This window comes from Ursus maritimus, unplaced genomic scaffold (genome assembly GCF_017311325.1).
Source record: "Ursus maritimus isolate PB19 unplaced genomic scaffold, ASM1731132v1 scaffold_19, whole genome shotgun sequence".
Classification (NCBI taxonomy): domain Eukaryota; kingdom Metazoa; phylum Chordata; class Mammalia; order Carnivora; family Ursidae; genus Ursus; species Ursus maritimus.
In genome coordinates, this window is record NW_024424341.1 from 48,827,565 (window position 1) to 48,844,386 (window position 16,822).

At 48.5% G+C, this 16,822-nt stretch overlaps 1 protein-coding gene across 1 annotated transcript; it reads right to left on the minus strand.

The window, feature by feature from the left end:
* Nucleotides 1-753: 753 nt before the first annotated feature.
* LOC103657297 (SIGLEC family-like protein 1) lies at nucleotides 754-9,517 on the minus strand. The gene is made up of 6 exons (XM_008684727.2): nucleotides 9,356-9,517; nucleotides 8,822-9,039; nucleotides 8,129-8,410; nucleotides 7,876-7,978; nucleotides 2,486-2,624; nucleotides 754-1,587 (listed from the first exon to the last, which is right to left on the minus strand). The coding sequence occupies exons 3-6, from the start codon at nucleotides 8,322-8,324 to the stop codon at nucleotides 1,501-1,503; spliced, it is 525 nt and encodes a 174-aa protein (XP_008682949.1). The 5' UTR covers nucleotides 8,325-8,410; nucleotides 8,822-9,039; nucleotides 9,356-9,517; the 3' UTR covers nucleotides 754-1,500.
* Between the last annotated feature and the right edge of the window lie 7,305 nt (nucleotides 9,518-16,822).

A 16,822-nucleotide genomic window follows, 5' to 3' on the forward strand; every position in this document is an offset into this window, starting at 1 on the left:
GGCTACTGGTTCTGTTTCTCGGCTGGAACCCTGATAGACACAAATGGGAGGATCTTAACGTGCTTAGAATAGAGCCCGGCGCGCACAAAGAGCTCAACAGACGGGAGCTGCCGTTCCAGTGGCCCCAGTGCCCTGCTGGTGCCAGGTAGCCTCGAACACATCCCCACTTCACAGTGACGCAAGACGGCATGCTCCCACTGTGCAGGTGAAGCCGGGAATGGGGTACACGACTGGTCCACACTCGGGGTGGTGCCGGGGTCCCATCACAGGTAGCCCTGCTCCAGCGCCCCATGGAAGACCACAAAAGTTCACACTCCCACATATGGTTTTTCGGGGGGCCCGTGTTGCTTTTTAAAAACAGTTACTAACAGTTTGAATCCAGAAATTTCACACTGGAATCTAGATGTCTGGAGTCTGCTGAAAACAAACAAACAAACAAACAAACAAACAAACAAACAAACAAACCAGAAACCGGAAGACCCAGCAGATCTCATTCCTGCTGGGGGAGAGGGGAGGTAAGAGTTGGAGCTGAGTTCGCTGCTGCTGGCGCCCCCTTCAGGTGGGGCACCTGCTCTCAAGATGGACGCGGTTCCCACCAGGCCAGCTGTGCTCATTTTGTTACTTGCTGGGCCCCTGTGGGCTTTTGAGTTTGCAGCCTCCGCACTCTAGTCTTTTTTTTTTTTTTTTAAAGATTTTATTTATTTATTTGACAGAGACAGCCAGCCAGTGAGAGAGGGAACACAAGCAGGGGGAGTGGGAGAGGAAGAAGCAGGCTCCCAGCAGAGGAGCCTGATGTGGGGCTCGATCCTGTAACGCCGGGATCACGCCCTGAGCCGAAGGCAGACGCTTAATGACTGAGCCACCCAGGCGCCCCCGCACTCTAGTCTTTTAAGGTCCGAAGAAAATTGCCAGGGGACAGGGACAATTGCTCCAGGGAACAAGGGTCCCGGGATAGGGGGTCCTGAGCAGTGTACAGGCTTGCTGTGTGGCCTGAGGCACTGTGAGCCTCCGTGTCCCCGTCTGCAATGAGGGGGGTGTGCAGGGCAGGCCTCATGATCCCCAGTGTCCCTGCAGAGAGACCTCTGGGGCTTCTATAGTGTTCCAGGCACTTCCCTCCCACGGGTCTCAGTTTCCCTCTGCAGAGGGCGGAGGCTAGCTTTGCTTGGCGATGCCAGAGGATGTAGGAGGGTCCCTGTCACTCTGGGTCACAGCGCCCGGGTGGACAATAGCATTAGCTCATCTGCTAGTGCTGCCTCCCCCCAGGCTCCTCTGTATGTCGTCTGTGCTCTTGCACGTAGGCCTGCCTGCCCTGACCGCGGCTCAAGGGCAGGGAGCAGGCATGACCCTGGCGGGGGAGGGGGCTGACGAACAGGCCCTGCTCGTGGGAGCCCTTGTGGGGTGAATGCGTGAGCTCCTAGCGCTGGTCTCTGGTCTTAGAGTCTCAAATGGAGTTGCCGCTCCTGCTTTGTAGGTCTGGGAAGTCTAACTGGGCCGGTAGATCTAGGCGTCTGTGAGCCACGTGTCTGTCTTGATCGGTCTGGGAGTCTTCCTGTCCACGATCGGTCCTTCTGGCTCAAGCCCCCTAGACTGTGGGAGAACCAGATCCTGGCATTCTCCTGCCTTGGCCAAGCCCGTCCCCTCTCTGGGTCCCCACCAATGGAGGGATACGACTAACTCCTTGATGCCTCGTCACAGGCTGAGCCGTGCCCTCCCCCTTGTGACCCCCTTTCCTCCGCAATTCCTATGTTGAAGCCCTAACCCCCAGTACCTCACACTGACTTTATTTGGAGACAGGGTCTTTAAAGAGATAATTAAGTTAGATGAAGCCATTAGGGTGAGCCCTAATCCATTACGACTGGTGTCCTCAGATTAGGACATAGACGTGTGCACAGGGAAGGCCATGTGAGGACATAAGGAGAAGGTGGCCGTCTATAAGCCAAGGGGAGAGCTCGGAGGGAACCAGCCCTGCTGATATCTTGGTCTTGGTTTTCTGGCCTCCGGAACTGTGAGAATATCTGTTGTTTAAGCTCCTGAGTCTGGAGTACTGTGTTATGGCAGCCCCGAGCGGACTAATAAGGCCCACCCCTCGTATTTACTGTTCTCTCCTGGCCGGACGCCACTTGTGGCCAAGGCTGCCTCCCCAGCTGGGGCAGGGGCTGGGCCTGGAGCCCCTCGGGGTCCTCACCACCCACAGCAAAGGGGGCTCTGCTGCGGGAAGGGGACTTGGCCTGAGGAACCAGACAGACATCTGGGTAAGACCCAGTCCTGTCAGTGGCCACACCTTGGAATAAGGAGGAGAAAATGTCAGCAGAGCCTCTGGACTCTGACCCTGAGGGGCTGGGTTTGCAGGTCCAGGGGCCCCTGACAATCTTTGTTCTAACGAGAGGTCTCTGGTGGTGCCAACAGGCAGTGGGTGAGTTCAGCTGACCTCGGCTGTGCAGCAGCCTGGCTGGCGGCCACTCCCAGCCCCAGCCCAGGGACTTACCTCCACCCAATGCCCAGCGGTTTCAGCTGCAGACTTCACAGCTGTTCCTGGCTCCTCCTGCAGCTCTGGCTTCTGGGTGACTGGGGCCTCTTTGGCCTTGGAAATGTTCCTGTCCTCCCACCACTGAAGCATCTTCATTCTAAGGTAATGAACCTTGTGGTTAATACTCTGCTCAGTCTCCCCTGCCCCCTCCCTACTCCTAGAAGGAGCCCTGGGCTGGGGGTCAGAAGACCCTTTCCCTCCATTTGCTGGTTCTGTGACCAGCACCCCCCCTCTCCTCATCAGATGGGCATACAAATCTCTACTCTCTTGGCCTGGATCCTCTCCCTAGCCTCTTTTCCAGCCTCCTGCCCCAAAGCTGGCCTGCATCTTCCCTGCTCCCAGCCATCCCATGGCTCCCCAGCCATGGCTCCATGCCAAAGTCCCAGCCCTCCAACCTAGTGGCCCTTCACAGCAGTGCCTTTCCTCAGCTTCTCTCCCAGTCCTGTAATGTCTCAATACGTATATGACTTTTTTCTAGACTATTTTTTTTTGCACCTTTCCTCTTTCTCATAATATTTCCACCGTATCTGTGCACAATAGTACACGGACAGCTTCCTCACTCTTTTTTACAGCTGCATCGTGCTCTGTTGTGTAGATGTGCCATAGACTACATAACTGGTCCCCTTCCTTTCTTGCCCTGGCAACTGCAACGGCCCTGCTTGCTGGTCCCCCTGCTTTACCCAGTCTGGCTCTTCCCCAGGAGCGGGAATACACATGGGACTTTGTTTGTATTCAGGTGTGGTGAAGCCAAGAGATCAGGGGACGGTTGCCATTGAAAAGATAGTTTGCTATTCAAAGTTCCCAAGAGGTGGGACGCTGGGTGGCTCAGTCGGTGAGGCATCTGCCTTCAGCTCAGGTCATGATCCCAGGGTCCTGGGATCGAGTCCTGCATCAGGCTCCCTGCTCAGCAGGGAGTCTGCTTCTCCCTCTCCCTCTGCCCCTCCCCTTGCTTGTGTGTGCACTCTCTCTGACAAATAAATAAAATCTTAAAAAAAAAAAAATCTCAGCGTTCCCAGGAGGGGGCACACCATGCCACACAGGGCCACAGGGGGAAGCACCAGGGGTGGTCAGGAGGTAGGAATGAGGGGGAAGCACGCGTGGCAGCTTTTACTGTGGTTTCCATGGGACTGGAATGGCACAGTAGGCAGGTTTAGGACTGGCCCACCAAAGTACCTCAGCTACCTGGACAGTAGTCGAGGATGGCCGTGTGACTGAAGCAGGGACAATCAGAGTCTTCTCTGGAATTGATACATCTCCAAGAGGCAGACAAATCCTGTTTCAGCTAGAGTTGCTGAGATAGGATACAGTCGTGTATCCTGGCCATCTTGCCACGAGGTGGAGAGAGCCTCCAGAGGTCAAGTAAACAGAGAAGGAAGCCGAGCAGAGGCACGGGGACAGCAGGCTCTTAATAATGTCATTTGCATACCTAGATCCGGTCGTGTCTGAAGTACAGATATTCCCTGTTATGGGCTGAATTGTGTTCCCCTCATCCCACCCAATTCGTTGGCTGAAGTTCCAACGCCTAGTACCTCAGAATGTCACTGTATTTGAAGACAGGGCCTTTAAACATGTAATGAAGGTAAAAGGAGGCCATATGGATGGGCCCTCATCCATGTGACTGTATTTGGATCGGGCCTTCAATGAGTGATTAAGTTAAATTGAGACCGTTAGGTGGGTCCTAATCCAATATGACTTGTGTCCTTGTAAGAAGAGGGACGGGGTGCCTGGTGGCTCAGCTGGTAAGTGGCAGACTCTGGATTTTGGCTCAGGTCATGATCTCAGGGTTGTGGGATCGACCTCGGCATCGGGCTCTACACTCAGCACAGAGTCTGCTTGTCCTTCTCCCTCGGCAACTCCCCCCACTCATTCTCTCTTGCTCTCTACGATAAATAAATAAAATCTTAAAGAAGAAGAAGAAGAAGAAGAAGAAGAAGAAGAAGAAGAAGAAGAGGAGGAGGAGGAGGAGGAGGAGGGGGAGGGGGAGGAGGAGGAGGGACAGACACCAGTGGTGTGTGTGTGCACACAGGAATGACCACGTGAAGAGGCAAGAGGGTGGCCATGTGCAAGCCAAGAGAGTCTCAGGAGAAACCAATCCTGCTGACATTTGGATCTTGGACTTCCAGCCTCCAGAACTCTGAGAAAATAAATCTCTGTTGTTGATGTCTTTGACTTAACAGATGGTCAATATGTTCCTGTGGCAGATTACATAGAGATGGCTGCAAATTTCTGGTACTCCTCCCATGGAGAAATGGGCTCTATTTTCTCTTCCCCTTGAATCTTGGCTAGTCTGTGACTTGCTCTAAGAGAATATGATGGAAATGACACTCTATCAATGCCAGGCCTCGCCTTGACAAGGACTGGCAACTTTTGCCTTGGAAGAGACCATGATAGACGAGGCTCTGACAACACTGCATGGAAAGCGAGAGGGGCCCAGCTGAGCCCAGCCCTCTGGCTGTCCACAGCAAAATGCCAGACATGTGACTGAAGGCATCTTGGACCCTCTGGCCCGGCCCAGCCCAGCCCAGCCCAGCAGCTAACTAAATACCACCAAGTGACCTCAGTGGATACCACAGGAAGCTGAAGAATCATTTAGTTGGGCCCTACTCAAATTCCTGATCCATGAAATTGAGCAATATACTAAAATTACCATTGTTTAAAGTCACTACCTTTAGGGGACTGTAATACAGCAACAAATAACCATAACTGTTCCCTTTTTCCATAAGCTTGCTGAATTCAGCTCCTGTCACTCACAGCTGGAAGAGTCCTAACTAATGTGACTTATCTCCTTTAACCATTATCCCTTATGCATTACTCCCCAAAACTTTTCCAACTATGACAGCTTAAATCCTAATACCGCGTGCTCTGCCTAGTTCTGTCCTATTCAGCTTTCTTATGCTCTCATCCAGTCTTGGGTTCCTGTTCTTTGATCTCACAGATGGAGGCTTCAGATCAAGACATCACATTCTCTAGCACCCACGAAAGCCCTCTTGGTTTCTCTTCCCTACCTCCCTACCCCACTGGGTACAATGGCTACCCATCCGAAGTGCTCTTTCCCTCCAGCTTTCACGTCTCTCTTGTCTCCCACCCGATCATCCTTCCATGGCATCCTGCTTCCAAAGACCCAAACCTAGATCAATGCCACCATTCTCTCTTTCTCTTCCAATGATCACTGCGGGGAGGGAACATTGCACAGCAGTGACATTGGTGCCCCTAACAATGAACAATTTCCAGTCACTGTCGGACTTTTGCTGCTGGTCACCAATAATTTTCCTTGTCCTCATGCGGATCCCACTCATTCTCCTCAGTGGCTATTCCAATCACCTCATCACCATCACCGCTCTTCTTGATCCCTTCCCCTCACCCCTGCTCCCACCCGCATCACTTTCAGCAGATGGCCTCGCCACCCTCCTTCACTGTGAAAAAAAAAAAACAAACCCAAGGGTAGGAAGGCCTCACCCCACCCACCAGAATCATAAATGCTACCTAAAATGAACTAGGAAAATAAAGAACATCTGCCATTGGATTTTGAGAATAATTTTGAGAGTAAGGATAACCGACTGCTTTAGACCGTGCTGTTTCAGTGGCATGGTGCTGGAAAGCAGATTGCAGGGGACTGACGAATGTAAGCGTGTTGAGAATCAGGCAGTGGGTGTAAGCTCTCCTCTCAAAAAAAACGGGATGGTACATAGAGGGAGTTTGTGGGGCTGAGGTAGGAGAGATTTGGGCATGTTTATATCCTTCAGAGAAAGAGCCAGTGAGGAAAGAATGATTGAAAATTGAGGAGACAGAAGGGATGATTAATTGAGTGTGGAGGAGATGGATTCCCAGGCAAAGGAGGGGAGGCTAACCTTGGACAGGAAGAGGGATGCCTCTTTCTCTGAAAAACGCAAGGAGTAAATCACCAGTGCCAGTGGCAGTAACTCTGTAGGTGTTGGGGAGTTGCTTTTTTCCTGTGAAGTAGGTAAAACTTGGTGCTGAGTGAGGGGGAGGAGATAAGAGAATCAGGGAAGGAAAGAAAACATCTGTAATACTGACAGGGCATCACATTGGGGAAGGCTCTCAGGGGTGTGTGGGAGGATTCCTTTTTTTTTTTTTTTAAGATTTATTTGTTTTAGAGAGAGGGTGGGGGAGGGGCAGAAGGAAAGGGAAAGAAGCAGACTCCCTGCTGAGCCAAGAGCCCGATGTGGGGCTTGATCCCGGGACCCTGAGATCATGACCTGAGCTGAAATCAAGAGTCAGACACTTAACCAACTGAACCACCCAGGTGCCCTGTGTGGGAGGATTTCTGGGCAGAATGGATGCTACCTTCCCCTGCAAGGATGGAGATTCTGAAGGGTGGGGTTCCCTTAGTACCTCCCTTTCTATGGACCTCTATGCTAGCACGTGCTTACTTGTCTATAACCCTGGAAAATGCAGGACACGGGGCAAGAGGAAAAACAGAGAAAAAAAGAAAGTCTGAGAAATAGTAAATGAAAAGCCCACAGGGAAAGGAAAGGGTGGAGGCAACATATAAAACAATGATTGAAAAACTTCCAGGATTGATACAAGACACCAGAGCACAGATGAAAGAGGCCAAACAAATGTACATAACAGCAAACAAACAAACAAAGACAGCCACACTTAGTCACATCAGAGTAGAACCATTAGCACTAATAATATCCAAAAGCCCAGATGGCTGTAGGGGCCCTGAAAAGGCGCCCAGCCCAGTGCCAGGGAACATTTCCTGGAGCGCATGATGGAAGGGCTGTGAGCTGAGCCCTAAATGATGAGTAAATGTCAGCCAGGTGAGAGAGGGGAGCAGGGATGGGAGGTGAGGTGCAGAGGAGGGCACTGAGCAGAAGTCACCGTATGACTAGAAAAGATGAACTTGATTTAAGGCTAGGTATCTGTGGGACACAGCCTTCCTCAAGTGTAGAATACACATTCTTTTTAAGCCAATGTGGAATAGTTATAAAAAGTACACAAAAATTGTGCCACAAAGGAAATGAATTGAAATAATGCATAGTAATAAATCCACTTAATGGATTTAAAGTAGAAATAAAGAAAACAGGATTATTAGAACACTGGTGTGTCTAAGAAAAACTCTCCTGGTTCAAAAATCATAATGGAAATGAGAAATATTTTAACCAAGTGATACTAAAATACTTTATATTAAAGTTTGTGAGATGCAGCTAAAGTTGTGCTTAGAGGGAAATTTATAGCCTTAAACGCAAGTATTGGAGAAGAAGAATGGCTAAACGTTAAGAGAGCAAAGAACTGGAAGAATGATAATGAAGGAAATAAGGAACATAAATAAATGTAGTAGATGTTGGAAAAGGCTTGATGATGTATTTCAACCTGATACTCACGTGAGGAGGACAAGGAAGAAGAGGAGCAGTGCGGTTAAAATGGATCCATACACAATGCCCTGGGTCAGCCCTTTCACGAACACACTGGAACCTGAATGCTTATCTGGAATCAGAGGGGAGTGAGAGTGGTTTTTTTCCCCCCTAAGGCTGTGAAGTCTGAGCTACCACTCTCTCCTCTGGCCCTGTGCCCATCCTCATTCTGACCCCCAGGTGTTGTTGTTCTAGCCCGGTCAGTAGACCCTTGTGTGCCTACCTGGTAGGAGGAAGACGCGTGAAGCATGGGTTCCATATTCGTTCTTCCCCTCACAGTGGAGATTCATGAGTATGTCTGGCTCCCCGGTGAGGCTGATGGTGCTGTTGTTCCAGGCGCCAAGTATGGTGGAAGTCACCTGGAGGATGTTAGCTGTGTTGTTCACACTCACAGGGACACCTTCCATCAACCACTGCATGGAGGGTGTAGGGAGCCCATGGAAGGAACAGCTGCACTGCAGAGGCTTCTCCAAGGAACAAGAGGGATCGAGCAGCCTTGTGGGTGCTGTGGGGAGAGAGGGTCAGCAGTCAGCAAGGCATCCTGACTTCCTTTCTCCACTTCCTCCAGGATCCAGCCTTTTCCTTATTCCCGATTCCCAAGGAGCTTCAGAAAGACTTTCTGGAAGCCCAGGGGAACCAGGCTTCTCAGACCAGTTCCCCTTCATCCTCTTCCTCATCTGTGTCTGATTTTCGCTCAGCTCTTATCTCGGGTTTTTCAGCCACAGAAGCCTGGTAAAGATGTGACAGCTTCCCAGACTCCTCCCACTCAACCTCACCCTAAGGACTCAGGAATTTCTCCTGAGCCCACCACTTCTCCCAGACTCTGGATCTTCCTTTGCCCACCAGCACTCACAGACCACTTGGAATGTGACCACGGCACTTCCGCTGAACATAGCTGGGGAGAAATTCAACTAACATCCGACAGTGGTGTCGTAATCCTGAGGCTTCAGGGCGAAGTGCAGCCGTTGGAGGAGCTGCTGGAGCTCTCTGTGTTGGAGAACATGGTGGGCCAATTCCAGGAAAGGAAAGGGGCTTTGCTTTCTTTTCAGGTGCCTTTGATGGTACAAGTCAAGGTCAGAGGAGCCCCAGCCACAAGAATCTCTAGGACGTGGAGCTCTGGTTTCTGCGTCTGGTCTGAAGGGAAAGACAGATTGGACTGAAATGAGGGACCCTCATGGATACTTCAATGATGCACAGCATTCCAGGTTACAAAGTGCTTTCTCACCCATAAGTTCACTTGGTCCCCCTCCTGAACTCTGATAACCTCATGGAACCCAAGACTGTTACTGTTGGACAGATTTTCACAAGTATATTTCCCTTCTCTGCGCTGTCTAGGTGAGCAAACCGAAGAGACTTGTTTAAGGAGGCAGAGCTTGAACCTGAACCCTAGACTCTCAAGCCTGAGGGTGAGAGAATTTTCTGAGGATCTACATTGCCTATGATTCCTTACCTGTCCCCCAGCCCGGACCTCCTACGGTCAGCTCCTATGCTGCATCTTTCCTCCCAATCCAACGCTCCCCTCAGGCTCTGCCCCTTCACAGCAGATCTGCGATCACTTCCCCCTCCACCTCTTACTTGCCGGATGCTGTGGGGCCAGTCACTTCCCCTCTCTTTGCCGTTTCTATTTGGAAAAATAAAATGATCAATCGTACCTATATCGTTGTATTATTGTTGTAAAAATGAAATGCCTAGGATTTTATAAAGCCCTATGAAGTAAAAACCACACAATGACCTCTAAGAACATCTTCTTAGAGTTCCTCCTTTACAAACCACCCATCGAATGAGATTGAATGTCGTCTGATATGGAGAGTTTGAGATCCTCGTACAGGAAGGACCCTTGTGTTCTAGATCTGCACCGAATAAGGCCATGCTGTCCCTTTTAAGTACATTGTAGATCAGCAGGGTACAGTCTTGTTCTTTGAGATTTCAAATAGTGTGGAACCTGCCCTTGGTGTTATCATCTACGGTAGCACTGGGTTGATTTACGGCTATGCAGGAACTGACATTTTTATTGAGCTAGTAGGCCATGGGTACAGAATTGCTTGGGGATTCCTTGGGAAGTTCAAATATTCAAAGGATTATAACCTCTTCCACTGGTATCTTCTTGACTTCCACCAAAACATGAGAAAGTAACCCTGTGGGGAGGGATTTAAGTTGAAAAGCTGACTTACCTAGTGTCCTCCAGTGTCCCACTTGTGCATTAAAGGACTGACCTTACCCTAGAAAGGTCTGACCCTCTCCCAGCTCTCAGGAGGTAACCTCTAAGTCCTTGGAATGTCCTTCGGATAAGAGTGTCTATTTACCTAAGGCCATGGGCCATGACAGAAAGTGATTTATGGTGGGGACCTTGGTCCACATGTGGTATCAGCTTGACCACTGGACGAGTTGGAGACTAAGGTCAGCCATGCCTATGGGACCAGGCCCCCAATAAAAACCCTGAACACTAAAGCTCAGTGAGTTTCCCTGCTTGGCAACACTGGGCATATCACGGAACATTATTGCCAGGAGAAGTAAACACAACTCTACTGGGAGAGGACAGCTGAAACTCATGCCTAGTCTCTCCTAGATCCTGCCCTACATGTCTCTCCCCTCTGCTGATTTTAATCTCCATTTGTTTGCTGTAATAACCTGTAACTGAAAATATAACAGTTCCACTGAATTCTGTGAGTCTTTCCTGTGAATCATTGAACCCGAGGGTGGTCTTGTGGACTCCTAAGTGCGCCGCCCCAATTTAGCCTGCTGGGGTTTTTTGTTGTTCTTATCGTTGGTAGTAATTGTATCTTGTGAAGTTGGCCATGTGGCTCCATTTCTGAATCTGTTTCTCAATGAGAAAAATGGGCACAATACGATCAGTGCTGCAATGCTGTGAGAATTAACAGATATTAACTACAGATGCACGTAGTGCCCTATAATAATTGTAGGTTGTAACTTAGCTCACTGAACAATTACTCTTTTCCCTTTCTTTCTTCATTTCCCAGGTGACAGCTCCCTTGGGTACAAAATGGAGGGGAGCTGGGGCGCCTGGGTGGCACAGCGGTTAAGCGTCTGCCTTTGGCTCAGGGCGTGATCCCGGCGTTGTGGGATCGAGCCCCACATCCGGCTCCTCTGCTATGAGCCTGCTTCTTCCTCTCCCACTCCCCCTGCTTGAGTTCCCTCTCTCGCTGGCTGTCTCTATCTCTGTTAAATTAAAAAAAAAAAAAATCTTCAAAATGGAGGGGAGCTGAACTTCATGGTTCCCGAGGCCACTCGTAGTAATGACATCCTAAAATTATGGTAGTAATACTGACCTGAGTAAGTGTTTATAGACTTTTCCAACACCTTCATAGAAATCAGGTTAAGCCATCCTTATAATGTTTTTTATAGTCCCTTAGACACATGGGAAACTGGAGCTCAGAGAGGTTAAGGGCCCTGCTTCAGGTTATAGAGAAAGGAGTAACAGCAACAGGCCTAGAACCTGGCTTTCCAGACATTAAGTCCAGTATTCCAAAACATCACCACCAGGGATCTCAACACTCTTGGTTCTGGAACACCATGCTACTTCTCTAAGATGTGACTTAATAACACCTGTCACACAGATGATGGTGCTGAGAGAGCAGATGTGTATACGTTTATCCCTGAAGTTCTAGAGTGGCATGGGCATGGCATTAAAATGGAACTAGGAGTCAGAAGAGTTGGGCACTCCAATAGCGAAATTTCTAGTGACTTGTGGCAAGTTGCTCAATCTCCCAAGGCCTGTTTCCTTATCTGTGAAATGAGGACAATAATTCCTCAGGGAGTTGTTGGGTAGATGAAATGGGACACACTGTGGGTCACAGAATATACACATGGGAGCGGTCTGTTACTTATTATTTATCAAATACTTAATTCTCTATGTCTCCACCTCTTCACCTTACTTCACCCCTGCCCGTCTTCCACTCCCCACCCATACCCACCTCACCCCTACCCTTTTTTGGCTTCCTCAGACACCTCCTACCCTGCTTCTCGTTCCATGTACCCAAACATAACAGCAGCAATGACATCAGCACCAACAGGATCTCAGGGACAAGAGAGGGCCAGGACCTCACCTGCTTCTGACTCTGGCCTCATCCATATGTTGTGAAGGGCAGGATTTGGAAGGGAGGAGAGGGTCGGCAGTAAAAGGCATGAGGTGGAGGTAGAGGTAAATTCATAGTCTACTAGGGGCTTTTGTCTCTTCAGTCATTCTGAAGTTCTGTTGACCTTGAGAGTTAGAAGCCTCATGGGAACAGATGCTACGGGACTTCAAGGACAGAACAGCATCTCCAAGTCTCTCTCTGAGGCCCCAATACCATGTGTTTCTTCTTTCTCCTCCAGGCTTCAACCCCAGGTCCTTCCCTCTTAGAAGATCCTCAGCTTCCAGGCTGAAAAGCTTGGCCTGTCTCCCAAGTCGATGGGGGAAGTCATGAACATCCCTTTCAAAGGTTTTGAACCATGGGGAACAGGTTTGGGTGTCATAAAGATCACTATGGATCTGCATCCAGGAGAAAGAAATAGTTCACGAGGAAGATAATGTGGCCTGGGCTGAAACAGTGGCTATGTGGCTGGAAAGGACAGGATATATTTAAGGGGTATTTGAGCAATAAAAGACATTTCTATGTCTACAGGATACATTCCAAACTCCTTTGCCTTGCATTTGAGGCTGTCCATGATTTTGTCCCACACTTGCCCTATCTCCACTGCTGCCTTCCTCAGCCTCTGCCATTTTTTGCCTGCCAACGAGAAAAGTACCTTTCCACATATAGTCTATACATTCCTGTCCCTGTATGTTTACTCGGGCCACTCTTCGTGACATCCTTCTGCAACTCTCCCCTCTGCCCACATTCAAATCCTATCTCTCTTTCTAAGTCCAGGTCAAATGTAACTTCCTTCAGGTAGCCTTCCAGGATCTCCACAACCAGAAAGAAGCTTCCATTCCTAGACTCACTTCAAGACCCCTATCTGTTCATCTCTTTTGGGGCAATGTCCCAAACTCCGAGAGTTGCCCTACCTAATAACCACCCTCCTGTGTATCCTTATAATTTCAAATTTGTTCAGGTGATCAACCTCCAGTTAAAAAAACAAAAAACAAAAAACAAACCTCTATTTCTCTGCCTCCTCTACGTCCAGGAATGGCTCTATGACGTAGCTGTGGCTGATAAGCCAAGTATAAGAAAAATGTCTTGTGCAAATAAAAGCCTATTCAGGAGCGCCTGGGTGGCTCAGTCGTTAAGCGTCTGCCTTCGGCTCAGGGCGTGATGGGATCGAGCCCCGCATCAGGCTCCTCTGCTGGGAGCCTGCTTCTTCCTCTCACTCCCCCTGCTTGTGTTCCCTTTCTCGCTGCCTGTCTCTCTGTCAAATAAATAAATAAAATCTTTAAAAAAAAAAAAGTCTATTCAGCCTTTACCCCACTTTCTTTACCATTACAATGGAGCTCTGAAGGTCTGTTTTTTGCATATAATACTAGCGAATGGAATTCCAGACCCTGGTTTTAAAAAAATAAGTTTTCATAATAAAAGGAAACAAGTCTTAGAAAGAATTGAAAAAGATGTTCACTTCCCCTGAAGCTATAAATCAAAAGATATTGTTCTGTGTTATAAAAGGGCTCAAGGAATCTGATTTGATATTGTACAAAACTGAGAATGTTTATAAGAATATAACTTATGTTCTCCTTTGCAAGATACAGTTTTGTATGAATATTCATGACTATTACTGACTTGTTCTGTTCTCTGTTGATACAAATCCGCCCTTGGAAGAACAATTTAAACAAAGCGGTCTTATGAGACTCTAAAGACATTAGAAATGATTCCATGTCTTAAGAAAATGATATCCAAATAGAATGGAATTCTGACCAGTTGTCTTATTTGATAATTTCTTGCTCTGGTAACAATCATATTATAACTGACATCTCTGTTTTCTTAAATTGTATCCATAGGATTGTATTCTTCTCTTCTCCCACATGTGCAATGCAAATAAAAAGCTTGGGCTCTGCTAGATTTATTATTAAGCAAATATTTTGAGAGACTTGTCTACTTAGAATACCAACCACGAGGCTACCTGCTGAAGAGTCAGGGATTTCTGCTTTTCTGATATTAGCACCATTTTCTCTTTGTTGCTCTCTTCTTTTTCAAAACGTTTCCTCTCTTGCTCCTCCTCCTCCTCTTTCCCTGGAATATGGACGTGATGCTGGAGGTGGAGCAGCCATTTGGCAACCATGAGATCACCATAAGGATCAAAGCCACAGACTAAGGATGTCGTTGACAACAGTATATGGGTTCCGGTTCTCTGACAGCCTGTGGAGCTATGTTCACCTCGTACAGCCTACTAATACGCTTCCTCTTCATTTGGTTCTTGCTCTAGTTGGGAAATTGATGAAATATCCTACCAGGGGAACCATCCAAGAGTGAGGTTCTTGAGGAAAGGTCCTACATCAAATAGATCTTTGTGTCCTCCACTGTCTTAGAAAGGTTCTTGTCTGATAAATATTCACTGAAAAAATGTATAAGCACAAGTCTTGATGATTTTCAAACGATTAGTTTCCGGTTTAATTCCACTGTGGTCAGAAAACATACTTTGTATGATTTCAATTCATTTAAATTTGTGGAGGCTTGTTTTATAGCTCAGAACATGGTCTAAGTGTTCCAGGAGCTGTTGAGTAGAACATGTATTCTACTATTGTTGGATAGAATATTCTAGAAATGTCACCTAAGTCTATTTGGTTGATGGTATTCTTTTTTTTTTTTTTAAGATTTTATTTATTTGACAAAGAGAGAGAGTATGAGCACAAGCACGGAAAGCAGCAGGCAGAGGGAGGAGGAGAAGCAGGCTCCCTGCTGAGCAAGGAGCCGGATGTGGGGCTTGATCCCCGGACTCTGGGATCATGACCTGAGCCAAGGCAGACGCTTAACAGACTCAGCCACCCAGGCACTCCAATTGATGGTAGTCTATATCCAAACCAATTTTTTCATCTGCTTGCTCAGTTACTGAGAGGGGAGAGTTGGTTTCCCTAGTTCTCCTTTCAGTTAGGTTAGGTGGATTTTTTTTTTTTTAATTCTTGAAATTAAAAATTTTAATAAGAAATTAATTCTCAGAATCTAATTGAATATAGTGATTTATTTACAACCTCAATCAAAGATTGAGGAGAGCTCTGAGGTGTTTCCGGACAGGGCTTTGCCAGTAACTCACTGGAAACTTTAGACAAGGTCTGTTCCCTCACTGGTTTCCCCCCATCTCCCCCCGTTTTCTGTAAAACGAGCAGGTGTTATTGCCTAGTGTGTAATGGTCCTTCTGACTTCAAAATTCTGATATCTTCCAAGTCTCATTCCCTTCTCCAGGGCTTGGCGCAGCCATGGGCTGTCTCCACAAGAAACCTCTTTCGGCTAAACAATCATTTCCCTTTCCAGACTTCGACCCCTAGTCTTGGGTGCCCACAGCTCCAGCCTGGACCCTCCTCAGCACGTCTCCACCCTGCTATTTCCTTGACAACGCCATCCTTGAGTTTGGCTACGTGCACGTGGCACATAGCCAAACTCACCGATTGGCTGACTTACTTAACAGGAACTTACTTTCCAGAGGGACGAATTGATTGGCTGATTTAATGCCTCCCGACGAGCCGGATCAACTGACATGTACAATAAGCATGTGTGCGACTACTGAGTGACTCACTGGGAAGGGACTGAGGTAGAGGAAAGCTAACTGATTAGCTCACTCGTAACCAGTTCACTAGGTGGCCTGTGAGTCCCCAGCCTCACCAACGTCCCAAAGGCCAGAGGTCACGTGGGGATGCTGCTCCCCAAAGCCCCGCCCCTCGGGCCTGCCAGTGAGCACACCCGAATCTGTCCAGAGCCAATCAGGGCCTGACGATGCACGTGGGGGCTGCTGGGACAGGGAGAGACCACGAAGTAGAACCGTTGGTCGCCCGCGCTTGAGGAGGTCTGGAGCCACAGATGCTTCGTTCATCTTGAGCCGGAGGTTCTAGGCCCCTATCGGCCCTGGAGACACAGGCCAGTCGGTCTGTAAGGGATACTCCTTCCTCAAGCCAGTATTCGTGGGCAAGCAGGTGATGGGGCGGATTGAAAGCCATCTACCAAGGAACAAAATGCCAAGTGCTTAAGCCTCAGGGCCAATCGGAAGGCATCTTGGTACCCCTTCCTTTCCTGCAAGCAAGATCCCATTCACGAACGAACCGAGACACACGAGGAAGACCCAGCGCTCCAATCTCTGTCAAAGCCTATCCCTTACCTATTCCCAACCCAGTTCCCATCCTCTCTCCCATTTCTCTTCTAGATGGCCTTCTCCACTCCTTAGGAGCCTGCTTTCCGAAATTACAAAGCACACAAGGAAATAACCCTCCCTCCGTGAGTGAGGATAAAACTTCTCACCAGAGCCTTCGAAAGCTCTGGCACCCGAGGATCTCACCCTTCCATCTGCGCTCTGGTGTACAGACCCCCCTCTGGGCTCTTGGACTCACTCAACTTCTCCCATCCCAGAGCCTAGAATCTGCTGTTCTGCTGATCGGTCCCTAATAATCCTTTCTGTCTCAGCACAAATGTCACTTTCTCAGAGAGGCCTTCTCTGATTGGCTAATCCAAACTAGGTTCCTCCCCTGGTCCCTTACACTTTCTCATAGTGTTAGGTCCTTTTTCTTCCTAGCACTTGTCAACATTTTAAGCTGCAATTTTGCATTTATTTCTTCATCGTGTACCTGTGTAGACCACGAGCTTCATTTCATGGAGGCAGAGCCAGTGTCTCTGGCTTGTTCACCTCATTATCTGGCACAAAGTGGATGCTCCTATTTCCGTCGAATGTGTGAACTGCATGCCAAAAGGGCGCCCGTGCACGCGAGGGCTTGTATAAACATGTGCTCTTGAGTACAGGATGACCATCACATTGGTGCTGGATGGAGAACCACTGGATTTACTCA